Source organism: Symphalangus syndactylus, chromosome 20 (assembly GCF_028878055.3).
Source record: "Symphalangus syndactylus isolate Jambi chromosome 20, NHGRI_mSymSyn1-v2.1_pri, whole genome shotgun sequence".
Classification (NCBI taxonomy): domain Eukaryota; kingdom Metazoa; phylum Chordata; class Mammalia; order Primates; family Hylobatidae; genus Symphalangus; species Symphalangus syndactylus.
In genome coordinates, this window is record NC_072442.2 from 58,410,687 (window position 1) to 58,438,208 (window position 27,522).

The 27,522-nt window shown below is 48.8% G+C and overlaps 1 protein-coding gene across 10 annotated transcripts in view; it reads left to right on the forward strand.

The window, feature by feature from the left end:
• The window catches only part of GAS7 (growth arrest specific 7), a 287,263-nt gene that overhangs the window by 250,930 nt on the left and 8,811 nt on the right, over positions 1-27,522 (forward strand). For all 10 annotated transcript variants that reach the window (XM_055256001.2, XM_055256002.2, XM_055256007.2 and 7 more), the window contains exons 7-12: positions 3,624-3,739; positions 6,603-6,677; positions 12,585-12,663; positions 20,289-20,417; positions 21,447-21,570; positions 27,343-27,422. In XM_055256001.2, coding sequence (XP_055111976.1) covers positions 3,624-3,739; positions 6,603-6,677; positions 12,585-12,663; positions 20,289-20,417; positions 21,447-21,570; positions 27,343-27,422 — 603 coding nt within the window. The remainder of the gene's footprint in view (positions 1-3,623; positions 3,740-6,602; positions 6,678-12,584; positions 12,664-20,288; positions 20,418-21,446; positions 21,571-27,342; positions 27,423-27,522) is intronic.

Consider the following 27,522-nt stretch of genomic DNA (forward strand, 5'->3'; position numbering starts at 1 on the left):
CCCCCACAGGGTGACCCTGGTGACCGGGAGTGGACACCCAGGATGGGTAGGGGGGACCTGGATCTCAAAGTGGAGGGGCCTTTCTCGTTGGAGTGTGAAGGGCTGGTGTTAGATTTTGCATCTGAGACAAGAACTTAGGACCCTCTTGGAGTCCAGCTCATTCCATGAATTTCAGCGATTCAGCAGGACTTTTGTTCACATTACAGACACTTCAGCCAGAATGTAGGTAAGCGGTGGGCCGTTTTCACCGATGCTCAGTGAAGGCAGGAGACTAGAATCTGCCTCAATAAATGAACATGGGCTCCATACCTGCTTGTCACTTACGTGAGTGACATTGGACAAGTGCTTCACCTCCTTGGGCCTCACTGTCCTCATGAGAATTGTGAGGCAGTTGGGCACAGGATCTTCAGAGAGCTCCAGCTTGGATAATCTTGTAGTTTTAAAACTTTTGCAGATCGCTTAGTGAACACAGAGTTTTAGTTTTGCAAGATTGAAGAAAGTTTTGCGGGTGGATGGTGGTGATGGTCACACAACCATGTGAATATACTTCATGCCACTGAACTGTATTCTTAAAAATGGCTCAAATGGTCAGTTGCGAGCTAGGTGTATTTTTTTCACGATTCAAATAAATAAATTTTTAGAAATGCAGAGTCCTGTACCTCAGTATATTCTGGGAATGGTCCTGGGCCATTTGCATGTTAAAGTCATAGTGACTTTCAAAGTCAGATCACCCCTTTCTGGAATCAGATAGTGGAGATGGTCATACAACCCCGTGAATACATTAAAAACCACTACATTGTACACTTCAAAAAAACAAGTGTCCAAAGACTCCAAGGAACCATAAATAAATAAAAAATTGTTTTCACCACTGTGCAGAATGGATTTTTTGAGACAGAGTCTCGCTCTGTCTCACCCAGGCTGGAGTGCAGTGGTGTGATCTTGGCTCACTCCAGCTTCCACCTCCCAGGTTCAAACGACTGTCTCAGCCTCCCAAGTAGCTGGGACTACAGGTGTGTGCCACCACATCCAGCTAATTTTTTGTATTTTATTTTATTTTTTTTTTAGTAGAGACAGGATTTCATCATGTTGGCGAGGCTGGTCTCAAGCTCCTGACCTCAGGTGATCCACCCGCCTTGGCCTCCCAGAGTGCTGGGATTACAGGTGTGAGCCATCGTGCCCAGCCGGATTATCTACACTTTTTTAGATTTGCTAACCGAATACTAGATAAAGGTGCTTTTCTCTTTCTACAAAATCACTTGTACCTTAGAAGATATACAGAGATCCCTGTTGCCTCCACCTCTCACCAAGGCACAATTTCTGTAGCTCCAGCTATGCTGCATCCAGGGTAGAGCTCTGTGCATTGGTTGAGGAAACAGTATAAAGGGGCTTATCTTTGGCATCAGACAGACCTGGGCAGGTGAGCTCAGAGGCAGGATAAACAAGCATCAGAGTGTGCAAGACTTTCTAGGCCCCATTAAGTGAGTTTTATTCTGCTTGTGGAAGGAGGATGTTAGAAGGTCTTAAGCAGCAATATGATGTGATCTGATTCATAGGCATTGTGCAGGCAGGGGTGGGAAGTTGACGGGTGAGTGGAAGAGACCAGGGAAAGATGGTGGTGGCGGCAGAGAGGGAGAGATGTACCTGGGTTTGGAAACATCATCTCTCAAGAGGCGTGCAGTAAATGGAGGGTTCAAGGAGAGAGTGGTTTGAGCCCTGGAAGTGGGTATCCTGGTTGCTGGAGGTCAGCGTGTGGGGTCTCAAGCCTTGGGAAGCTGGCAGGAATGTCTGATGCCGCCCGCCTCCAGCAGCATCCGGAGGGCGACACTTGTGAGTTCTTATCTTAACTCAAGCCCTCTGGGGACTCTGATACTTAATCTGCAATCCACTTATCCCCCTGACCATCAGGGCCTTTTCCACTCATAGAAATTTCTCTCTCCTGACACAGTCATTAAAGCCTGTTTCTTCTGGCTGGTTTTCCCGAGAGTGCATGGATAGCTCAGCCTATCCATCCTAGAAGGGAGGCAGATTTGAACTCAGTATCTGGGTAATTTTCCTTCTGCTTTTTCATCAAGATGTAGTATTCGTAGGGTGAAGCGCAGCGATCTTCAGTGGACATTGCTTTTAAACTGCAAGAACAGCCCGACTGTGACCCTGTAGGATGGTGATCTCCCTGTCGTCAGGGATGTTAGCAGCATGGCCGGAGGACTTTGAGTTATGGCACCCGAGGGGGAGGGGTCCCACACCGGGGGAACTGGGAAGGTGTCCATAAAATCCTTCATCTACTTGTAAATGGGGTTCCCTGCAAGCATCAGCAACCCCTTTTCTTTCCCTTCTCCTAAAATGTCTGATCTGGATGGGATCTGAGAGATGCAACCTGCTCCTATTTCAAGAGGGTGGTCTGGGGAGATACTGCCTAGGATTGGACACCTCAGCCTGTCTGGCTGAGCAGAGACAAGAACCTGGGTCCTACCAGATGCTGGGACACTGTTCTCACCAATGCACCTCTCTCTCTGGGATATCAAAGACCTGTTCTGAACACCTTCCATTAAGTATCAAAGTGTTTGACCCTGGGTTCCTGATAGGGAAAAGCCGTAAGGAGGACACTTTTAGACACGCCTGGGATGGCCCTGGGAGCTGGTGCTCCAGCAGCCACGGCCGTGCAGGCAGATGTGTGGGTGAATCTCAGGCAGGGGAATGGCAGGGAAGGGGCATTCGGTATGCTTGAAGAAATGCAGATAAAACAAAATAAATCATTTAATTTTGAAATTTTAAGAATATTTGTTTGCAAAATTAATTGGCTGCTAAGTATTTATTTCATTGACTTGCCCATCCTCCCCAAGTTTGGACTTTTATTTAAAAGTAACTAATAAGAGATACCATTTATTGGGTACATAATATGTGCTCAGCAATGTGCTCAGCTATATACATATGTCATTTACCCTGAAATGACCACATGAAGGTGGGGCTGTTATTTCCTCAGTTTTGCAGATGAAAAAGCTTAGGCCTGGAGTGAGTGAAGAACTTGGCCAAGGTCACCCAGCCAGTATTTCAGGGCAGCCTGTCCTGTTCTCTCCTCCGGCCTCCCTTCAATCCACTTTCTCCCTGTGATTTACTTTTCTCTCCTGTGATCTTTTATGAATGTGTGGTTAGAGGGTGTCACTGCGCTACCAGTGTAAGAAGTTGGGAGAAGACAGGATGGCTTAAGGCTGGGGGTGCCTGCTCCTGAGCTCACACATAGTCCAGCTTGGAGTCAGGATGCCAAGATTCGTCGAGGGCCAAGCCAGGCTCTGCAGCCACCTGGTTGGAAGTCGTAGGCCGTTAGGCATCACAGCCGGCGCTCTTGGACACTTGCCCTTCTTCCTCTCGGTTCCCAGGTTGGGAGAGTTAAGAGGCTTGGATGTGGGGATACAGCAACTGTAAGAACCTGAGCATCAGAAAGCACTGTTGGGAGTGGGGGCACCAGGAGAGAGATCCGAGTTAGGGCAGCAGAGACCACTGCTCCCGCGTCTTGTGCTGGACTGGGGTTGCCAGGCACATCTAGGAGCTGTCCTCCCTCTATGCCATTCTCCCTGGCTCCAGACTCAGACGTGCCCTAAACTCTTGTGCTTCTGCTTCCTTTGTAGGCCGATAAGAAGGACCCCCAAGGCAACGGCACTGTGGCTGGGTTTGAACTACTGCTCCAGAAACAGCTGAAGGGCAAACAAATGCAGAAGGAAATGTCAGAATTCATCCGGGAAAGGTGAAGCCTGGGCTCCTCCCAGCCCTGGGGCCTGGCACCAGTGTTCCCCGGGGCCCCGTGGCCAGGGGGCGACGACAGCACAGGACTCAGTACTGCACACTCAGCATTGGGCTGGTTAGCGCCAGGTGGCAAACTCACGGCCCCTGGGACGGATCTGGTCAGCAGATGTGTAGCTTTGGCCGATATAGTGTTTTTAAATATTTGAACCAACACTTAAAAAAATGGGTAGATTTCATATTAAAATCTGGATATTGAGCACACCTTGAAAGAGCAGAAGCGTTGGCAGGATTGCCTCCACATCCCTCACGCGACAATTGGCTGGAGCTGAGTAGCAGCTGTTGTAGAGGGGGTGTGTGTTCCCGTTTTGCCACAGTCTCCACCACTCCATACTGTCTTCCCCCACAGACTCCTTCACTCCTTTACTTACGTGCCTGGCCATCATTTGAAGCACTGCACTACCCTTTACTATAACCAATGGGGGGAATGTTACAGTTCAATTCATCGTTCGCCAAAACCTGCGTCCCAGGGCAGGAGATGTTGAGCCCTCCTCCTACCCCATCCCTGCCTCAGGGATTATAACAGTGTTTTGTCTAAAGAGCTTGGGAACACAAATGAGGAAACAATAAATTTAGCCCAATGGAAATGGAGAAATCTACAAAGAAAAAGAGAAGTTCCTTCTCTATCTCCTTCCTCCTCTCTCTCTGTCTCCAAGTTCTGAGGCTCTGTTCAGCACACACTCACGTGCCCACACACCTGCACATACCCACCTATCACACATGTGCACACAAACACACAACTTTCCTTCTGGAGTTGGAAACATTTATAGCAAATTGCAATATCTTTTAAAAATATTTCTTTTTTTTTTTTCTTTTAGACAGAGTCTAAAAGACTCTGTCATCCAGGCTGGAGTGTAGTTGCGCAGTCTTGGCTCACTGCAACCTCCATCTCTGGGGTTCAAGCGATTCTCCTGTCTCAGCCTCTGGAGTAGCTGGGATTACAGGCGTGCACCACCATGCCCAGCTAATGTTTTGTATTTTTAGTAGAGACAGGGTTTCACCATGTTAGCCAGGCTGGTCTTGAACTTCTGACCTCAGGTAATCCGCCTGCCTCAGCCTCCCAAAGTGCTGGGATTACAGGCGTGAGCCACTGCACCCGACCAAAAATATTTCCTTTTTAATTATAACGACAATAATCAAGTAATAATGCTTCGGCGTTTTGAAGCACCCCTTTCCCTTAGAGGGCCTATTTTCATATGAGATCGGATGTGTTCAGGGTGGTATGGGCATAGACAGAGGGCCTATTTTCAATTTGTGTAATCAAATCCTTATTTTATGACCCATTAAACTGGTGGGAAACGGAGAGGTTGCACAGCTCGGGTTTGAGAAAACAATGGTATAAAACAGGCAAATAGGAAAAGGGCTGTAAAAGCCAAAGCTAGAACACGCTTATGGTTTATATTTCCGTAACAACGTCTTGTTAGCAAATAATTGGAAACTGCCATTTCAGGACATTCTGGGCTTCCTAGAGAAAACACATACTCAGCTCCGAATTGGGAGCTCGCCTGGCTCGAGGACAGGTGCTGGCTGGTTTGCTGGGATCTTGGTTTAGGGAAGTGGGGCAGAGGTGGAGGTGACGCACGCTTTGGTCCTGGAGGTGAGACACAGGAGGCAGACAGCGTATGCACCTCGTGTGTCTGGTGCGTGCGGTCGGCGTTGAGGAGCCAGGAGCGTGGCATGGATAGATCTGCTTCCTAGAGATCTCTCTTGACCACAGTCTGGAGGTGAAGGTAGGGGATGGAGAGGAAGTGACAGAGGCAGATCTGTTGGAATGAGACTCAGCAGGACCTAGAGACCAGTTGAAGGTGGAGGTAAGGGGAAAGCAATGCAAGAAGGAACAAGATTGTGAGTCTCCTGATGCCAAGTCTTGCAATTATTATTACTCGGAATGCTGCCGCCAGACTTTGTCAGCCGCCCTCTCTCCATCATCACGCCCTTTGGGTGCCACTGCTTGAGCGGCTGGGAAGCAAACGCTGCGGTCCCAGCATCTCTGGAGCTTTTCTGTTCACTGTGTGGTGGACCGGGGCTCTCTGAAGCCTGGGCTCTGGCTAGCTCTGGTTGGCATAAGCATAGCTCCTCTGTCTCCCACTGTGGCCCAGAGGACCACTTAGGTGGCGAACGATACCTCTGACAACATGCTTAACATGGACATGCCAGATAATACAGGACACTCCCTGGGGAGTTGCCTTGCAAATGTGTCAAAGGCCTGCCTGCCGGAAGCTACATCCAAGGCAACTTTCCTCTCCAGGGAAATAGAATCTACCTGCAGCCCTGGGCGCTGCCAGGTTTCCATGGAAATACTTGTACCCAGCAGGCTTGACAATCAGAGGCATTGGGGGTCTGAGACAGTAGGGAGATCTTCTGTTCTGCTGCTGAGGGCCCCAGGCCACCTGGGAGTTCTGGGGTTGGAAGGGAGAGGGGACAGCACTGGGGATTGCTGGTAGTCCATCACAGGTTGCAAGCATTCATTCCTTCTTTCATTCACTTATTCATTCAGGGGTCTTATGTTTCCCTTTCTGTGCTAGGAACTATGTAAACGACATCTCGTCTTCACAGCTCTAGGAGACAGGAGAAAACATCCCACTTTGCAGATGAGGAGATGGAGGTCCAGACAGTTTTGTTCCTTCATTTATCCAACAAGTATTTATTAAGCGTCTACTGCATGTCAGGTGGACAGACGAGTCATATGGTCTCAGAGCTTATGGTCTACTGGGTTCCTTTCCACGGCTGAGGTGTGCAGGGCAGCAGGGCAGACCCACAATCTGGCACTGGAGAGCTGATGTGTGTTGGGTTTTCTCTCTTTGCAGGATAAAGATTGAAGAAGACTATGCGAAGAACTTAGCTAAGCTCTCTCAGAACTCTTTGGCTTCACAGGAGGAAGGGTGAGTGGGTAGGAGAGAGGTGGGAGTGGGGAGGATGTGGGGTCACTGAGGAAGGGGGATCAGCCACTCATCACTGATGACTGGCATCGCCCCACTTTGGATGGGGAGCGCTCCATAGGCCTGGCTCAAGGTGGGCACTCATGGCTCAGGTAGGTGCTCATGACTTGGGTGTATGCCCGTGGCCCAAGCTGGGCAACCGTGACTCAAGGTGTGGGCATCCACACTCAAAAGGGCACTTCCAGCTGGGTGGGTGGCTCACACCCATTATCCCAGCACTTTGGGAGGCCGAGGCAGGTGGATCACAAGGTCAGGAGTTTGAGACCAGCCTGGCCCACATAGTGAAACCCCATCTCTACTAAAAATACAAGAATTAGCTGGGCGTGGTGACGAGTGCCTGTAGTCCCAGCTACTTGGGAGGCTGAGGCAGGAGAATGGCGTGAACCCGGGAGGCAGAGCTTGCAGTGAGCTGAGATCATGCCTCTGCACTCCAGCCTGGGCGACAGAGCAAGACTCCGTCTCAAAAAAAAAAAAAAAAATGCCTTCCACATTGTCTTTAGTGACCAGGGGCCATATTCCAGATGTTGGAGTATGTCAGAATCCCCTCTGGTCTGACCCCTGGTAGCTGGGCAGCAGCCTCTAGATGCCCACTCCAGCTCCCCTTTCTCTAGGGGCAGGCTGGGAGGAAGCTGGGTATGACAGGGTATTTGTACCTGGCCGCTTTGTCTGGAGCTCTCTCCTGTGGGCTTGAGGCATAGGCTCCCTTCCCATTAATGCTGTGACTGTCCAGACCTCTTTGAGTGGGACCTGGGCTGGGAGAAGCTTAACCCAACCCTTCCAGCCACAGAAGGACTCCTAGTGGGTAAAAAAGTCTCAGCCCTTATGCACCCCGGGGGAAATGGAGTATGGTACAGCCGCTGTGGAAAACAATCTGATTGTTCCTCAAAAAGCTAAACATAGAATTACCATATGACTCAGCAATTCCATTCCTAGGTTTATACCCAAAAGAATTGAGTACAGGCACTCAAACTAATACATGTATACACATGTACAGAGCAGCAATATTCATAATAGCCAAAAGGTGGAAACAACCCACATTCCACCCAGGGATGACTGGATAAACAAATGGTGGTGTATGCACAATGGATATCCATGGATAGACGGTGGAATATTATTCAGCCATGAAAAGAAATGGAACACTAATACATGCTACTGTGTGGATGAGCCTCGAAAACATTCTGCTAAGTTACAGAAGCCAGGCACAAAAGGTCTCATAGTGTATGATTCCATTTATGTAAAATGCCCGGAACAGGCAAGCCCATGGAAACAGAAAGTGGGTTGTCATTTGCCAGGGGCTGGGGGAGGAAGGGAATGGGTTGTGACTGCTTAAAGGGTACCGGGTTTCCTTTTGAGGTGTGTATTCATCTGCTTGAGCTGCCACAACAAGATGTCCCAGACTGGGTGGCTGAAACTACTGACATTTATTTTCTCGTGGCTCTGGAGGCTGGGAAGTCCAAGATCAGGGTGCCAGCAGGGTTGGTGCCTGGTAAGGACTCTCTCATTGGGTTGCAGGTGGCTGCCTTCTCATTGTGTGTTCCTGCAGCCTTTCCTTGGTGTGGAGAGAGGGAGAGAGAGAGAGAGCTTCTGTGATGTCTATTTTTTTTTTTTTTTTTTTTTGAGACAGAGTCTCGCTCTGTCGTCCAGGCTGGAGTGACCTGATCTCAGCTCACTGCAACCTCCACCTCCCAAGTAGCTGGGACTGCAGGCATGTGCCACCATACCTGGCTAATTTTTTGTATTTTTAGTAGAAACGGGGTTTCACCATGTTGGTCAGGCTGGTCTAGAACCCCTGACCTCAAGCAATCCACCCACCTCGGCCTCCCAAAGTGCTGGAATTGCAGGCATGAGCCACTGCGCCCGGCCGATGTCTATTTTTATAAGGACACTAATCCTATCAGATCAGGGCTGCACCCTTATCACCTCATTTAACCTTAATTAATTCCTTAAAGGCCCCATTGCCAAATGCAGCCACACTGTGGGTTAGGGTTTTAACCTAAGAATTTTGTCAGGACATAAACCTTTAGTCCGTACTAGCATGACAAAAATGTTTTGGAACTAGGTAGAGGTGGTAGTTGCACTCACAAAACAGGTATTTGATTTGGTCTTGTCCTAAATGCACCTGGATCGATCACTTTTAAACAGTTAATTTTATGTTATATGAATTTGACCTCAGTAAAAAAAAAAACGCAAAGCCTCTCAGGAGGTTAGAGTTGAAAAGGTCCCCAGAGGTCCTCTCCATTCCGACCTCCCTCTGGTGCTGGTCTGTTTGAATTCCTCCTCCAAGGGGGAGTGAAGCCCCAAGGAAGGGAGACGTTCTGTTGTGGGATGGTTGTGGTTGTCAGTGAGCCATGATGTTAAGCCAGTCCAAATCTGCCTTCATGGCTTGAAATCCTTCAGGGGACTGAGATTTTGCCAACCCAAATGTGGCTTTGATTAAGCCCTCCACATGGGTTGGCTGTGCAGCCAGGCAGCCTCCTTTGAATGGTTCTCACCCTCCCCGCCAGCCACAGACCACAGGGCGGCCCAGCAAGACCAGCGTCCCTTCCACAGATGTAAATGAGGTTAGTTCATTCCTGGCCTCCTTCTGCTCTGTGCACAGGGCCCGAGACAGGGGCAGGAAGGGGGCACATAGAGGAGCAGCTCTTGCTGCCTGGCAAGGGGCTTTCCTAAGTATCCCCGTGCCCTGCAACCACTGTGCCGCTCCGGAGTCTTCCGGCTTCCATCTCTCCGGCCTGGGCTGCTGCCAAGGACACTGTGTCCTGGCCAACACGCACAGCATATGCTCCTCACCCGAGCAGTCCAGCTCCGTGAGTCAGGCCCACACTACCATACTGTACACACATGCCCGGACAAACAGAGAGACAAACACAACACAAGCTCACATACATGCATCAGGGCCACTGCCCCGTAGGTGTACACATTACTTCTCACCCTGCATGCACACACAGCAGCCCCGTGCACACACTCCTGCAGCAGGCACTGGAACATGAACACATGAGCCCCCTACATACAACGTGCAAAGACACTGATTTACATTTACACACAGATTTGGACATTTAACCCCATCTCCTTGAAGACTTTCAAAGCAAAGCAGGAGTCTAGAAATTTGGAGCCGTCGAGGAAGATGCTGCTCAGGGAGGCTGGAGAGGCTTTTGCAATTCAACTTCTGTGTCCAAATTAGATTTCACAGGACATGTGCACATTGGTAAATAAACAGAATTCGGTTGTTTATTCTGCCTTTAGTTTTTCTCTCCTGCGTGGAAAGGAAATGGGATTTTGGTTTTCCTAGTTGGCAGTCATGAAAACAACATGCATTTTGATTTGGCGTACCTCAAACTGTATGTTGGAACAGAGATGCATCTCAGGTTTTGTTTTGTTTTTCATTAACCGTTTATCAGATGAAAAATCTCTTTTCAAATGAGAGAATCTGTAAGTAGCTTTTTAATAAATGGTGATGTGAGTCCAAAGAGCCTGGAATATTGGAGAGCAGGGAGGCCTTCACCAAGGATGCACTGGCTCAGAGGGGCCCATCTGAATGTCTGGAGAGATGTCCTCCCACTTAGCAGTGCCTGGCCTGGAGGTGGAGCTGAGGACGTTGTGTTGGGTGGAAAACCATGGTTCTTCCTTTCCTCCCAGTTGCCCAGAGATGACATTCTCAGGCCACTACGGCTGTCCCTGGGCCATTTACCCGCCACATGCTCTGCTGACAGTAGACTGACAGCTCTGTGGAAAGATGCACATGCTCATACAAAGTCTAGGCACCGCCTGGGGCCTGTTTGGCTCTGTGACTCTTGTTCATACCTCCCACAGGCTGCTGTGTTTGGCTCAGCTGCAGGGGCAAACCTCTCTCACCTCCCTTTAATCCAGTTCCCACTCCTCCAAAGACAACCTCGGTATGCTTCGAATAGTGTTGGCTTTCACCCTAGAGCTAGGAGGCATCTTGAGATAATTTGTGTGTATGGCGTGAGGTAGGGCCAAGATTCCTTTTCCTCCTGTGGATGTACGGTTGTCTCTGCACCATTTGTTAAAAAGATCATCTGTTTCCCTGATGGAAGCACCTTAACCTCTTTGCTGCAGTCAATCGACCCTAGTTGTGTGACTCTGTGTTCTGTTCTGCTGATCTGTGTAACTGCCAGGACTACTCCTACCACCCCGGACCTCGTACCCACCTGTTGAATCAGGTGGGGCACCCAAGTCACCCAGAGGGTGTGGAGTGCCCCAGCACAGCTTCCTGGATCTCAGGCCCTTCAGGCAGAGACAATTGTCAACAGCTTGGATTGCCCTGTTTCATACTCCATTGCCTCTCTGGTGGCTTCCCCTGCCAGAATCACTGAGGGGACCTTTCTTTGCTGCTAGACTCCTAGATAAAATCAGGCAGTCATTTCCCATAAACACCCACCTCGGCCTGAGCCAGCACCACCACCACACAGGCCTGGCCAGCCATCAGAGGGATCTGCTGTGCGCCGTTGGGCAATTCTTTGCTGCTGGCTGCTCTGCTGCAGACCCAGAAGCCTCACCACATGCTGTCTTTTAATCAGCTTTTGCCACTTGACTTTAATGAATTCTCTGGGGGAAGTGGCTTTTCGATGATATTAAGTCAACGGAACATTCAGCCTGGATTTACCGGCTGTGTTGAAGAGGCTGGGAGCAAGAAAGCAGAGGTATCATTTGGAAGGGTCATGCGGTTAAAGAGCTCCAAATCATAGAGAATGTAGCCTGGGGCCTGCATTGGCAAGTCTTAGGGACTTCAGGAGATCCTTCTACCTGAAGCCTCTCCTTGGAGTGGAGAAGTGATGCTGCTAAGAGGACTTGGCCCTTCTCTAGTAAGCTGTAGGCAGCAGCATCAGGGCTCACAGCTAGAGAAGCAGTGCTAGAGGAGACCGTGCTTCCTAGGATGGCAGTGGGAGCCTTCTCTGCCCTGTGGCTGCATCTAGGTCCCTAGACCCACACAGTCCATCTTCGCCCCTCCTGGAAGTCAAGCAGCTGGGTTTTTCTCATAAGCAGCGCTGTGTGGTACCTTCTGTTTGAAAAGAGCTTCTGCGACTGGGCATGGTGGCTCATGCCTATAATCCCAGCACTTTGGGAGGCCAAGGTAACCCCTCCCTGCAGCCGCTTTCAGTTGGTCAGGAGTTCGAGACCAGCCTGGCCAACATGGCAAAACGTGGTCTCTACTAAAAATATAAAAGTTAGCTGGATGTGGTGGCGCATGCCTGTAATCCCAGCTACTCGGGAGGCTGAGGCAGGAGAATCGCTTGAACCCAGGAGGCAGAGGTTGCAGTGAGCCAAGATCGTGCCATTGCACTCCAGCCTAGGCAACAGAGCAAGACTCTGTCTCAAGGAACAAACTAATAAACAAATGAAAAGAGCTTCTCCCTGGAATAGAACCTGTTTTCCTTCCTTGATTTATTAGCAGATGCTTGCACCCCTCATCAGCAAACCAAGGAGGGGTGATGTGAAAGCTCTGGGGACAGTGACAGCCCAGGGGTCAAGGCCCTCAGTGCAGCTGAGGCTTTGGAATGTCCCCCACACCTGCTTCCTGCACCTTCCTGGGTCCTTGCGAGCCTCTGGATTTCTAGGAATCCCCCCACGCCCGCCCACCTCTCGGCTGTGTGCCACAATCTGTTCCCTTAGCTCCAGGGGCAAGGTGAGCTCACTTGGACCTTGGTGGCTCATCTGACTCTGTGAGTTGAAACGTGATGCTCATGTCTGGTTTCTGCCCAGCCTCTGCCTCATCCGCGTCCACATTCTCAGCTGTCATATACCTCCCTGACACCTGGGGTGGAGCCCCACCGTCCTACCTCAGGAAGGGTTTTGGCTTCTGACCTGAGTCTCGCGGTGTTTGTGTTGCAGCTCCTTGGGAGAGGCGTGGGCTCAGGTGAAGAAGAGCCTGGCGGACGAAGCAGAAGTTCATCTCAAGTTCTCTGCCAAGGTAACCCTTCCCTGCAGCCGCTCTCAGTTGGTCTTACACACTGGGGTACTGAAAAATAGTTAACAACTGTCTCTCCAGTTTGCCCTGTTTGCCATTTTCCCTGGTGTAAACTTTAAGCTATCAACATGAAGTCACGGAATACGGAGTTGGGAAGAGATGCCCAGTGGCTCACCATGAGGTGGTGCTTTTAGGCAGATACGGTAGCACAAATAAACATCAATATCCACCAAGAGCATGGAAAATAGTAAAGTGTAGTTAGGAGGTGGTAAGTGCTGGGTATATTGCCTTTGTTTTTTATTTTTTGTTATTTTTAAAAAGACAAGGTCTCACTCTGTGGCCCAGGCTGGAGTGCAGTGGCATGATGATAGCTCACTGCAGCCTCAGCCTCCTGGGCTCAAACGATCCTCCCACCTCAGCCTCCCAAGTAGCTGAGACAACAGGTGTATGCAACCACACCTGGGTAATTTTTTATTTCTTTTTTTTTTTTTTTTTTCTTTTTTTGAGACGGAGTCTCGCTCTGTCGCCCAGGCTGGAGTGCAGTAGCGCAATCTCAGCTCACTGCAAGTTCCGCCTCCCGGGTTCACGCCATTCTCCTGCCTCAGCCTCTCCGAGTAGCTGGGACTACAGGCGCCCGCCACCACGCCCGGCTAATTTTATGTGTTTTTTAGTAGAGACGGGGTTTCACCGATTTTTTTATTTCTTTATACAGATGGGATCTTGCTATTTTCCCCAGGCTGATCTCGACCTCCTGGCTTCAAGCAGTCTTCCTGCCTCTACCTCCCAAAATGCTGGGATCACAGACATGAGCCACTATACCTGGCCTATTACCTTTGTTTTTAATATAATTTATTTAATTATATCATTTCCTTTTTGATAATGGCTGTGTTTAACAACCAGCAAACAGAATTCCTGAAAATTTAACATTCAGCTCTTGGGAGCAGGCCTTAGCACACCCCTCAGTTTCTCAGGGCAGCCCCTGAGTGATGAAGCCCTGCTTTCTTTTTGCCTGGCTTTCAAAGGGATGGAGTAGCATGTCCTGTCTCTTCCTAGTGTCAGGAGATATTCGGTTATGCCAAAGGGAGAATTTTTTTTTAAATTTGTGGTTGTTGCAAAATTTCGGAACAAGTAAAGGATCTTTCTTTCTTTCTTTCTTTCCTTCCTTCCTTCCTTCCTTCCTTCCTTCGTTCCCTCCTTCCTTCTTTCCTTCCTTCTTTTTCTTTCTTTCTTTCTTTCATTCTTTTTTTTTTTTTTTTTTTGAGACGGAGTCTCGCTCTGTCACCCAGGCTGGAGTGCTGTGGTGCAATCTCAGCTCACTGAAACCTCCACCTCCTGGGTTCAAGCGATTCTCCTGCCTCAACCTCCCGAGTCGCTGGGATTACAGGCGCATGCCACCATGCCTGGCTAATTTTTTGTATTTTTAGTAGAGATGGGGTTTTGCCATGTTGGCCAGGCTGGTCTTGAACTCCTGACCTTGTGATCCGCCCGCCTCCGCCTCCCAAAGTGCTGGGATTACAGGTGTGAGCCACCGTGCCCAGCCATGAAGAGTCCCTCTTTCATTTGGTTCTGAGGATACTAGCACCAGGACTCGAGGGCAGGGTGTTTCTGTCCTATTCCTATCCTCAGGGCTCAGGATGGTGCCTTGCATGTAGTAGATGCTAAATAAATATTTTCTTATTGAGTCATGAATGAACAGAGCCCTCTGACTATCTCCGCCCCACCCCTAGTCTTTTCAGGTCTCCTTTCTCTCAAGATTTCTCTATATTTCCAAGTGACTCTCCCCTCCCCACTCCCTGGCACATACCTCCAGGTTTTCTCTCCAACTCTCAGCTAATTTTTAGATGAAAAATAAACTAAATCTCTCAGTGAAATAATCCACTTTAAAGTGTACATGATTGATGGGGCTACCCATTAACAGGCTTGCCTTTTAAAGAAAGAGGGGCCAGGCATGGTGGCTCACGCCTGTAATCCCAGCACTTTGGGAGGCTGAGGTGGGTGGATCATGAGGTCGCGAAATCGAGACCATCCTGGCCAACATGGTGAAACCCCATCTCTACTAAAAATACAAAAATTAGCTGGGCTTGGTGGTGCATGCCTGTAGTCCCAGCTACTCAGGAGGCTGAGACAGGAGAATCTCTTGAACCCTGGAGGTGGAAGTTGCAGTGCACTGAGTTCACGCCACTGCACTCCAGCCTGGCAACAGAGTGAGACTCTGTCTCAAAAAAAAAAGAAAAAGAAAAAAAAACAGACCTTTCAGAGTGCATCATCCCAGTGACCCTGGCCTCCTCTCTCTTCCCTCTGCCCTCCCACCAACGCTGGTCAGACACAGCAGGGTAAAGTGCCTAAACTTTGAGTCTCCTTCCTTAACACATCCTTGATCATTTGAAGGTAGCATGCCTCCAAGATGGTTGCTCCTTCCTGGGTCCTCCACGTTCAGCACTCACTGGTCCTGTCTCTCTCCTAGTGCCGTTCCCACTGCAGTTGCAATTCCCTGCTTTGGGATCCCATACGATGTACCCCGTGGTGGTACTCGGCACACAGAAGGCAGAATGAATGACTCAGATGACTGAGACACGTGAGAGGACTTTCTAAAGAGCTGGGTGGGAAGAGGGAACAGAGCTGCTACAGCTCCCCGTGGCTTAGTGTGCCCCAAGATTGAGTTGACACCCAGATGTGAGTGAGAATTCCCAGCTAGTGAAAGCACGCTAACTAACCTCATTACACCAAGCGCTTCACTAGAAAATTGCTACTCAAGTCCTGGCAGAGAAGGGAACTCCATGAATGGGTCTTTTTCCTGCATTGCATCCAAAACAGCAAGTTATTTTTCAGCTGCAGATCATGAGTAGCTTTCCCCCCAAGGCCTCCCTTCTCCTGTCGGGGCCCCCAGCGGCTCCATTCTCTGCTGTGGTAGAAACTTCCATTGACTGGCAAGATGCCTCGGCGGGCTGCCATTGTGATGGGGTGGGGCTGGGAGCCAGAGTTGCGAGCTTTGGAAAGGTCACCTGCTGGGTCCCTGGGAATCTTGCTGGCATTTACTCCTCATCAGCAGGACCCCGATTCTTGATTGTTTAGAGTACCCAACAGGTGGCAAAACCCTCTCCGACGTGGTAGTGGTGACATAAGTGGTGTGGATGGCTGTGTGCAGGATATAACTCATTGCCATCAACCACCATGCGAGATAGCATCCCCATTTCACAGTGAGAAGAGGTGGGGTGAGATCACAGCCCATGGTCACACAGCCAGGTGGGTTCAGACACAGAGGCAGCAAAGGAGAGGACGGAGCAAATGGGAGACTCGGTCCCCAGAGCTTTTCTTCCAGCAACTCCCGCTCTTTGGCAGACCAATGGCATCGAGAAAACAGCCTCTTCCTGAGCCTCTGCCTTTCCAGGGGTTGCCAATGGGCTGCTGCAGACTGGCCCCAGACAACCACATGCTCAGAACATTTTAAGTTAGGCTTCAGGACACAGGGTTGACCTTACCATTCAGCTGAGGGGAAGCTCATGAAGACCCGTCGTGCAAAACAGACTTTGCGACGAGAGGCTCTCGGCTGCATCCAGCCTGTCGGTCAGTGTTGGTGGCCTCAAGCGGTCATCGCAGCTGCCGAGTGGTTTTATGGAGATTCCTTGAGGAGAAAGTGGCTCCAAGGATTTATTTGACTGCCATGAATAATATAGCTCCATATGCCGAAAACCCTTTTTAACATCTGCTCCAAAAGACTTATTGAAATTCTGCTCCGAATGCTCTGTGTCAGGGGTAAAAGCTCTTTAAGAAATGCAATTTCATTGCAGCAATTTTTCTGGTTTTTCTGGTCCACTAGCTCAAGCCATTGCTAATAGCAACAGATTGCTAAAGAAACAAGAGTGCCATATACAAAGAAAGTTATACCTGGCTCCTGCTGAAGAAGGGAGAGGAGCAGAATTCCTTCTGCTGGTAGAAAATCTCATGCGGTAGAGGCTGCGCGTTCAGAAGATTTAGGGGACAGGAGTGAGGAGACTTGAGTTGTATCTCAGTACTGTCACTACCAAGCTCTGTGACCTCGAGCAAGTCACTTAGCTCCCTTGGGATTTCATTTCTTCACATATGAAATGAAGAATTCAGACCAGATCAGTCTCTTTACACTTATCTGACAGTGACTTACAATGATGCATTTTACATGAGCATTCAGAACCCTTCTGTAGGTATCCACTCCGGTATCTGCACACAGACATTCACACACATCTGTAGCTGAAACAAATGTTTCATAAAACAGTATTTATCCTCCTACTTAAAATGTACTTGTATTTTCTGTTCAAGTCTGGTCTGTTCTCACCAAAAAGCTGGTCCTGGCCCATTAAATCGATTTCACAACTCTCGGCCACACACTGTCTGAAAAATATCAGACTAGACAGTGTCTGAAATTCCTACCAGCTTGGAATTTCTCTTATTCTCTTCTGATGTGTGAGATGAAAAGGAAGCAAAGAGAGTAAGAGTTTTGGAAAGAAAAACTGATGGGCCCATGACAAGCCGGCCTGAGTGTGCGAGGACACACTTCCGGGAAGGACTTCTGACTCCTGGTTCAACAGAGACGCTTAAAAGTTAAGAATAGGTACTAAAGATAACCAGGCTAACCATTTTAAAGGAAAAAAAAATTATGTCTTGAATAAGTACTTAATATCGGCCAGGCGCAGTGGCTCACGCCTGTAATCCCAGCACTTTGGGAGGCCGAGGCGGGAGGATCACGAGGTCAGAAGATCAAGACCACCCTGGCTAACATGGTGAAACCCCGTCTCTACTAAAAATACAAAAAAAATTAGCCGGGTATGGTAGTGGGTGCCTGTAATCCCAGCTACTCGGGAGGCTGAGGCAGGAGAACGGCTTGAACCTGGGAGGTGGAGCTTGCAGTGAGCCGAGATTGCGCCATTGCACTCCAGCCTGGGAGACAGTGAGACTCCGTCTCAAAACAAAAACAAAAACACTTGATGTCTGTAGAGAGACAGAGATGCCGGGCATCCTCATCTGTGGAATCAAATCACTTGTGATAGTTAGCAGCGTCGCGTTTCCAGAATGTCATTTGAATTTGGGGAAAGCTTCCTGGTATATTGGCAGGTTCGTGGGCTTTTCCCCAGACCTCAGAACCTGGGGCTGCGAAACCGTCCTGGGGTCCAGGACACCTTAATGTTGAAAACTCTTCCAGGTCATTCCTGGGTATATTAAAGCCTGCAAGTCGCTTGCTTTCGACGTCCTTAGAAAGAGGCCCCAGAGTTTCTGAGTCAGCAGGCTGAGCTAACTCTCCCAGATTCCCGGAGTTGTACAGCTCCTGCTACTCAGCAAATGCCAAACCTATATACATGGGAAAGGGGTTTATTTATTCTCATAAGCTCTCAAGATTTTTGTAGCATCCTGCAAACTGCCACCAGATGGGGATGTTTTCTTATACAAGGAAGGTTCCAGGGGCTCAAAAAAACATAGTAGGACATATTTACAGCTAACACAAGGAGGAGAGACGGGTGTTTGGATGGCCAGTTCTCTATTAGTCTTTGAAGGTCATCCAGCGACAAAGCTGTCCTCTTGTCACCCAGGGGATTGAGCTCTAAAGAGTTTGTCATTCTCTCTACAAATACAGAAGGGGCGCCCATCCAGCACCAGCCCAGGTCAGACACTGGGCACAGCAGTGCTCAACCCAGATGGGGCCCCTGCCTGCTTGGAGCTCCCAGCCCTGTGTAAGTCAGTTGCTTAGAATAGGGACACCTAAGTCCTGAGAAAAAGATACTGTACAGCAAAAACCTGGCAATGAGGGAGAGGAGAGAAGTCACAGAACCCTCGTTGGGTGTCTGTCCAGGGAAGCTGAGCTGTGTTCCCTAGAGATACTTCTGAGACAGGTGGAGGTGGATTGGTGGTGGCGGGGTGGGCATAGGTTGAAGAGAGTTGCCTGATTCCACGCAGTGGGGTGGGAGGGGTGCACAGAGCTAGGGTGCCACCTGGCTTTGACCACAGCAGGTCCCGTTGATCTGTTTTCTTACAAATGTTATGGGCCGGGCGCGGTGGCTCACGCCTGTAATCCCAGCACTTTGGGAGGCCGAGGTGGGCGGATCACGAGGTCAGGAGATCGAGACCATCCTGGCTAACATGGTGAAACCCCATTTCTACTAAAAATACAAAAAAGAAAAAAAAATATTAGCCAGGTGTGGTAGCGGGCACCTGTAGTCCCAGCTATTGGGGAGGCTGAGACAGGAGAATGGCGTGAACCCAGAAGGCAGAGCTTGCAGTGAGCCGATATCATGCCACTGCACTCCAGCCTGGGTGACAGAGCGAGACTCCGTCTCAAAAAAAATAAAAAAATAAAAATAAAATAAATATTATGCTCACAAAAACAACAAATTTTAAGGAAAAGTTCTTTTAAAGGGGGGTGGGATGAGAAAGAGGGAAGGAATAAAAGAGAAGAAAAAAGCTTAAGACCCTGATGCCACCGAGCTCTTCTGATAGCATAAATCCTTTTCTCTGGCCCCTGGGATACAGGGCGGTTCCCTCTGGTGGGGATGGAAAGTGCGCCTGTGCTCCAGGCAGCCCAGCAAGCTGAGAATGTCTCCATGAGCACAGTGCAGGACAGTTGCCCTTGTGAGTTTCCAGCAGGCCTCCAGCAGTTCCCACCATCAGTTCCTCGAGGTTTGGACCCTGTCTGGCTCACCTTTGTATTCTCAGCACCTGCCATGGAGTAGATGTTCGATAAATAGGACTGACCTTAGACCGTCTAATTGAATGGCATTCATTTGACTGTTTACTGAAGCCGCATACCCCAGTCACTGTGCTAAGTGCTTGGAGACACAGACGCTGATGTTTCTGTCCCCAGAAAGCTCTCAGTTTGGAAAATAAGGGAGAGAGACACAAGAACAAAGCCGTGCAAGAAGCTATGGGATAAAATAAGTGTGTGAGGTCATTGATTATTATTTTTTTTTTTGAGACTGAGTCTCACTCTGTCACCCAGGCTGAAGTGCAGTGGCACAATCTTGGCTCACTGCAACCTCCCAGGTTCAAGTGATTCTCCTGCCTCAGCCTCCTGAGTAGCTGGGATTACAGGCACATGCCACCACACCCAGCTATTTTTTTTTTCTTTTGTATATTTAGTAGAGATGGAGTTTCACCATGTTGACCAGGCTGGTCTCGAACTCCTGACCTCAAGTGATCTACCTGCCTCGGCCTCCCAAAGTGCTGGGATTACAGGCATGAGCCACCGTGCCCAGCCCATTGATTATTAACTTGATTTAGCCATTCCACAATGTACACATATTTCAAAACCACATACTATAAACCATAAATATAGGCAGTAAAAAATTCTAAAAATAAAAATTCAAAGCTGCAGAAGCTCAGAAAAAAGGAGTTAAAAGATGGGGAAATCAGAAGGCTCTAGTTGCTACCCACTTATCCTGTAGACATTTGTGCTGGGGCCTCCTGAGCTAAGGTGACCTGCGTAAGCTGAGAACTGATAGGCAGCCACGTGTCAGGAGATGTCTCCCACCTTCCTACCAGGTTGCTGCCCCAGACTCATCCTCACCTGCCTGGGGAAGTGGGGGTGCCCCTCCCATCCCTGCTCCCTGCACTGGCTTGCAGCTGACATCCTGGGTCCTGAGTGTGCTTCCCTACTCTCTCCACAGCTTCACAGCGAGGTGGAGAAGCCCCTGATGAACTTCCGTGAGAACTTCAAGAAAGACATGAAGAAGTGTGACCACCACATTGCCGACCTTCGCAAGCAGCTCGCCAGCCGCTATGCCTCGGTGGAGAAGGTGAGAGGCCCAGGACGCTGGGCCGGGGCAGGAGCGTCGGGGGCTGTCTGGAAGAGGGGGGACTGGGAAGCCAGCGGTGGCTCCATACGCCAAGTCTGAGTCTTTGTCCCCAGGTAGGGGAATAGGGGGATGTCCAAGCCTCGTGCCCACGTCTGAGCACCCCACCCATCCAAGGGCAGATAGGAGCTGCCTCCTGTGGTGCTCGAATGACCACTCAGAGGGCCAGGGGTGCGAGGAGAGGCTGTAGCTACAGTGGGCGGTCGGGTCACTGTAGGTGACCACTTAAACCCCGAGCCTGGCAGTGCTGCTGCTGGTTCACGTGGGGCCCCGTGTTTAAGCCTCACCTGGCAGAGTCCTCCTGACTCAGTCACCCCCTTCCTGCTCAGGGATGAGGCAGAGTCCTGGGTGGTCTGACCTCAAGGGAATTGATGTTCAGCCTTAGAGGGAAGAGAGTGTGCCCCAGGGACTGATTCCCAGCCCCCAGTGCCTTAGAGAGGAGAAGGGGGCTCAAACTGCTGGGACACCCTGGGCCCAGCCAGCTGCCGCCACCCAAGGACCACAGAGATGCCAGTGGTGGCCTGGAGGAAAGGCAGTATAGTGAGGGGAACGAGAGGGTCGAGGCGTGTCCAGCTCCGGAACGGGAGGGCTGGTGCTACATCGTATTAAGTGCTGCAGGGAGGTGACACAGGTGGCCTTTGTGGTCCCTTCCAAGCAGAGGGGGTGTGATTTTAGGACTGCCTAGGTCCCCAGTCTGTGTACAGGCTCCATCAGGGAAAAAAACGTGATTTGAGAGGTTGATGTAGGCTGAGTCCAGATGTCACTGGAAGAGGCAAGGATGAAAAGAGCTGGGTTGTAGCCTCTACCTAGCTGGGTGGCGCCACTCTGGCTGCTGGGCCTCTCTTGACCACTGTGGCATCATCCACACAAACAAGGGGCAGAAGGACTCCAAAGGGAAGCTGGGCTGCGTGGCCCAGGAGGCTCACTGGCTCCGAGCTTTATGAGCAGCTTCTCCATGTCCTTGGACCCCAGGCCCGGAAAGCCCTCACAGAGCGGCAGAGAGACCTGGAGATGAAGACCCAGCAGCTGGAGATCAAGCTGAGCAACAAGACAGAGGAGGACATCAAGAAGGCGCGGAGGAAGTCCACACAGGCTGGTGAGTGCCGGGCACCCACCTGGCCTGGTCAGTGCGCACAGAAGGAGAGGGCACGGGGCTAGGAGATGGGGTAACTGGGGAAGGTGCAGGGTGCGTCTCTCTCTTGCAAGACTGCAGCGGGGAAATTACTTCCCTTGTTTCCCAGGAGGTACCCCCTCTTCTCTCCTCTCTGACCCACACCCAGAGATCTCAAAGGAAGAGACTTTGGGGGTCAGAAGAAGGAGACAGGCCGGGCTAGTTCTGCGGCATGGTAGAGGCTGGACTCCTTACCCTTTCCCTGGTGATGGCTTTTTTTTTTTTTTTTTTTTTTTTTGCCCAAGCCCCAGATCTCTGACCAGGAGGTGGATAAACTCCTTCATGCACTGAGAACTCAGGGCCCTGTCCCTGTTCAGAGCCCACAGAAGTGCACAGCTCACCCAAGCTGCCCACCTCCCCAGGAAGCGATGCTCTCTCTGAAGGTTCACCTATGGGGATGGGCTCCTGCCCTGGGAACAGAGGCTGACACTTGGTTTGAAGAAATAACCAGATTTCAGTCTCTTGAGAATAGTCTCCCAATGAGTTGGTTTCTGCTTCCACCTGGTGGTCAAAGTTAGCTAATACACAAAGAGGAAGAGAAGGCCTGGTAGAACCAGTGGAAACCTCCGTAACTAGATCTAAAGGAAGCCACGTTTCACTGCACAAGAGGACACGCATGTTGCCTCTGGAATTAGAATGTGTGCCATAGTATTAGAGTTTGGTCTGTAGGTCCCTTTCACCTCAATTTCTGGTGAACCTGTTACAATTCCTTCATTATAGAAGAAAGCAGCCACCTTACGTTTCAAAATAAGGTAGGATAGAAATAAGTCAATAAAAAATAATGTAATAGAAGGATAACATTTATTATACAGATCTTATAATGCACAATAATAAATTACAGGATCCAGAAGTAGAAGGCACAATATATTTATCAGTAGAGAGAAGGGGGGTGGGCACAGAATGGGAAGAGATCTGTTTAAATTATTAAGTTAGCAAAAAAATAAGTTATAGGCCAGGTGCAGTGGCTAACACCTGTAATCCCAGCAATTTGAGAGGCTGAGGCAGGAGGATCAGTTGAGCCCAGGAGTTCGAGACCAGCCTGGGCAACATAGTACCTCATCTCTACAAAAAAATTTGAAAAAATTAGCTAGGCATGGTGGTGCATGCCTGTAGAATCAGCTACTCAGGAGGCTAAGGTGGAGGATGGCTTGAACCCAGGAGGTTAAGGCTGCAGTGAGCTATGATCACACCATTGCATTCCAGCCTGGGTGACAGAGAGAGACTCTACCTCAAAAAACGATTATATTGCAAAAACAGTATTGGTACATGGCAAAATATTTTAATCAGCAGACAAGAATATAAAATGCTATTCACAGAAATAATCACCATCTCTTCGTAGTGTTTTGATTTTTAAATATTTAAATTTATATAAATTTGATCATACAATCTATCTTCTGAACTTATTTAATATATCTTGGAAATACCTCTTTTTCATTTCTGTAAATCTTTTTGCCCATCCATTCATGCATATCAAATTTTTAATGGCTGGCCAGTGTCCGATTGTATGATTGTACCCACATTTATTCCATCATTCCCTTAACTGAGGTTTAGGACTCTTAGATTGTTTCAGAGTGCTTGCCAGCCAGTGAAGCTGTGTTATTGTACCTGCATCTTTGTGTGTGCCTAAGACCAGATCTGCATATAGAGAGAATATAGATGCTGAGTCAAAGGGTATTATTCATCTTGATGGATATTTCCAAATTGCTTTCCAGAGAGAGCACCCATCAACAGCATCTATGAATAATGCCTGTTCTCTAAATGCTTATCAACATTGTGTGTTATCAAGATTTGAAATCGTTAGTGAATGGGGAAAAATGATATTTTGTTTTTAATTTGCTTTTCTCCATAACCCAGGTTGAGTATGTAAAATATACATATAAATCATTTTGTGCTTTCTGTGAACTGACTAACTCATATCCTTTCCCCACTGACCATATAGATTCTTTATCTATCAGGGAGATGAACCGTTTTTCATTTTAATTGCAGATACTTTTCCTAGATTGTCATTCGTCTTTTAGTTTTGTTCTTTGTAATTTTTTTTTTGCTTGTTTGTCTATTTTTTCTTGCTGTTATTCTGTACAGTTATATTTCCCATAAGAAGCCTAGATTTCGGAGCTGATTTAGATCTTTTTTTTTTTTTTAATAACCTAGAGGGTTTTTTCTTACTTTTTTTAGTTTCAGGTGTTTATTTTTGTTTTTGTTTTTAAAATAGTGAAGGCCGGCCGCGGTGGCTCACGCCTGTAATCCCAGCACTTTGGGAGGCCTAGGCAGGCAGATCACGAGGTCAGGAGTTCGAGACCAGCCTAGCCAACATAGTGAAACCTCGTCTCTACTAAGAATACAAAACTTAGCTGGGTGTGATGGTGTGTGCCTGTAATCCCAGCTACTTGGGAGGCCAAGGCAGGAGAATCGCTTGAACCCAGGAGGCGGAGGTTGCGGTGAGCCGAGATCGCAGCACTGCACTCCCACCTGCCTGGGCAACAGAGCGAGACTCCATCTCAAAAAAACAAACAAACAAACAAAAAAAAAACAGAAACAGTGAAATATTTAACCCACCAGACACTTATTTTTCCTTACACTGGTGGTCTAACCATATTCCACAGGTTCTTATTTGTGGTGGTTTTATTTCTGCTATTTTCAATATGTTTTGCTATTTGGGTTTTCATTTGATCTTTGAACCAAGAATTGTTTCAAAGAAAATCTTTATATGTTTACAAGCAAGGGCTTTGTTGCTGTTTTCTAATCTTGCTATTTTTTTTTTTTTTACATAGTTTTATTGCATTGTCATCAGATAATACGGTCTCTCATTCCTGTAGTTTGGAATTATTTTGTGATGAAAGTGACAGTCCTTAGACCTAACTCTGAAAAATACCACCTCTTCTGAGCGCTCGCTGTGGCCAGCCTCCATGCTTTACAGCACTGTCTCTTTTGATCGGCACAGTCCCCCTGCAGGGAGGTATTTTTATACCCTTTACAACTGAGAAGACTGATGGCAGAGAAAATGAGAACCTTCCATGAGGTCCACAGTGGTGGAGCGGCGAAGCCAGAATTCAGTCTCCTCTCATTCCAGAGACTCTGCTTGTCGCCATTTTGCTGGACAGCCTGTTGCTCAGGAAATGCCACCTGCTCTTTCCTTCTGTTCCTTTCCTCCCTCTTCCTCATCTTTTCCAAGGCTACTAGAAGGAAGGACATCAGATCCTCAGGGATCATCATCATCATCATCATCTTCATCACCACCATAGCCCATATTAATATTCGGCTCTCTACGCCCATCTCTATTCTAAGCGCTTTACATATATTGACATATTTATTCCTCATAACAACTTGGTAAAGGTACAGTCGTTACCTCCATTTTGCAGATGAAGACACGGAGGCAGGCGCAGGTTAACTGACTTGTCTACGATTACGTGGCTAATAAGTAGTTGAGCTGGGATGACAACAAAGGCATTCTTTTTTTTTTTTTTTTTTTTTTGAGATGGAGTCTCGCTCTGTCTCCCAGGCTGGAGTGCAGTGGTGTGGTGCGATCTCGGCTCACTGCAAGCTCCGCCTCCCTGGTTCATGCCATTCTCCTGCCTCAGCCTCCCAAGTAGCTGGGACTACAGGCGCCCGCCACCACGTCCGGCTAATATTTTGTATTTTTAGTAGAGACTGGGTTTCACTGTGTTAGCCAGGATGGTCTCGATCTCCTGACCTCGTGATCCGCCCGCCTCGGCCTTCCAAAGTGCTGGGATTACAGGTGTGAGCCACCGCACCCGGCCAACAAAGGCATTCTTGTCTCACAATCCATGGTCTTAACGAATACTGTTCTAAAAGTTCCAATTTCAAGCTCTTGGGCTGCCACAGAGAGAAGGTACAGCCCCCTTCACTTACTCTGTTTCCCAGTGCTGTGGAAGTTCCTGAAGCAATTTCTCAAAATCAGGATCGACACATAGGGCGGCTCAGGGAGTTTCACAGTGTACAGAGCAGCACGCCGCCCTTCTCCTCGGCCAGGCAGGAGCTCTTGCTGGAAATGCATTTGCATTTGGGAGGCTGAGGCGGGCGGATCACAAGGTCAGGAGTTTGAGACTAGCCTGGCCGATATGGTGAAACCCCGTCTCTACTAAAAATACAAAAACTAGCCAGGGGTGGTGGCGCACGCCTGTGGTACCAGCTACTCAGGAGACTGAGGCAGAAGAATCACTTGAACCCAGGAGGTGGAGGTTGCAGCGAGCCGAGATTATACCACTGCACTCCAGCCTGGGTGACAGAGCCAGACTCCATCTCAAAAAAAAAAAAAGAAAAAAATGCATTTTATGGTGCAGTATCCACTTTCTTCTCTCCGGTTCAGTGCCTCTTGGGATCAAGGGTCCAGTCACTGGCCTTGGACCAAGAACAAAATGAATAAATGCCTTGGTGTGGGCTCTGTTACTGAAGGCACACTTGCGTCTGGGGTGTGGCACAGCTAGTCATGTGGTTCGCAGCTAGGCCTTGGGTCTGGAGACATAACCTTCCCTGTTCTCTTTGACTTTCCTATCAGAGTACCTATGAGCCACTATGATGATGCTATAGGATTAACTTTGACTCTGCTAAGATTACTAAATTCCACTCTAGCATTCTGCTTCTAGAATTACTAGAGAAAATTACTTCACTCTGGGGTTCACTCATGAGCTTTTTCCATCATGAGCAAAGACCATGATGCTTTCCTCTTGCTGGAACCCTGTGAAGATCAGGAAGCTATGCTGAGACAAAGCCGTGCATGAGATCTGTGCTGCTCCGCCTGCCATGTGCACACACATTACCAGAGCGTCTTGTAAACATGCAGTCTCTGATTCAGTAGGTCTCGGATCTGTCCTGGGTTTCTGAATTTCTAGCCAACCCCAGGGGATACAAGTGCCACTGGCCCACAGACTGTGATTTGTGTAGCAAGGTTCCAAGGTGCTGGTACGCTTAGTAATGTTTGCAATTACTTCGCAGTGTGTTTTCTTCCTAATTACAAAATGTTCCAAACATACATATGATAACAAAGTAATCGTCATAAAGATTAAATAGTTATGTTTGCCTCGGATCTTTCTGTGATGACATAAAATGCGATAGAAGGAGCTGATTCCTGCCACTCGCCCTTTCTCTGTTTCTCAAGGTAGCTACTCCCTTGAAGCTGGGGTGTGCTGCTCCAGTGCATGTTTTAGGCTGTGACTACAGATGTGTTCTTTTGTGTTTCAGAAGGACATCTTGCAGCGTGTTCATGCACACAGACACACAGACATTTACATGATCTGAAAATTTATCTTCCTTAATTCTTAGTACCAAATTGTGTGTGACATGTTTTAACCAATCTGGACTCCCCAGTGTAAAATAAAACTGCCATCTTTAGAGAGGGAAGCATTTCTTGGGCTCATGATAGGATCGGGGGTCCTAGGCATACCCTAGACACACACACACACACACACACACACGCAATGAGAACCACCATCCTGAATCCTTGGTATCTGGGGTCAGGCTTCAGGGGGACACCTGAGCTGGTCTCTCATGGAGCTGGATTTCCCCCTTCCTTCCCTGGCTCTGCTTTCTTCTTCTTCCTACTGCCATCCCTTTTCCAACTTTCCGGTGGCCACCATGACCCCAGGGGGAGGAGAAGGCTTGGCTGTGGGGCACCGGATGGGGCACGGAGTCATGGTGAGGATAGGATGCATCATGGTGGTGACTGTGGTCTTTTTCCAGGAGACGACCTCATGCGCTGTGTGGATCTCTACAACCAGGCCCAGTCCAAGTGGTTTGAAGAGATGGTGACCACCACATTGGTAAGTGGTCAGGGATGTGTGGACATGGCAATACAGAGGCTGATGCAGAGCAGCCCCTGGTAGTTGTTGGTGGGCACGGAGATGATGGGGTGGAGTGACC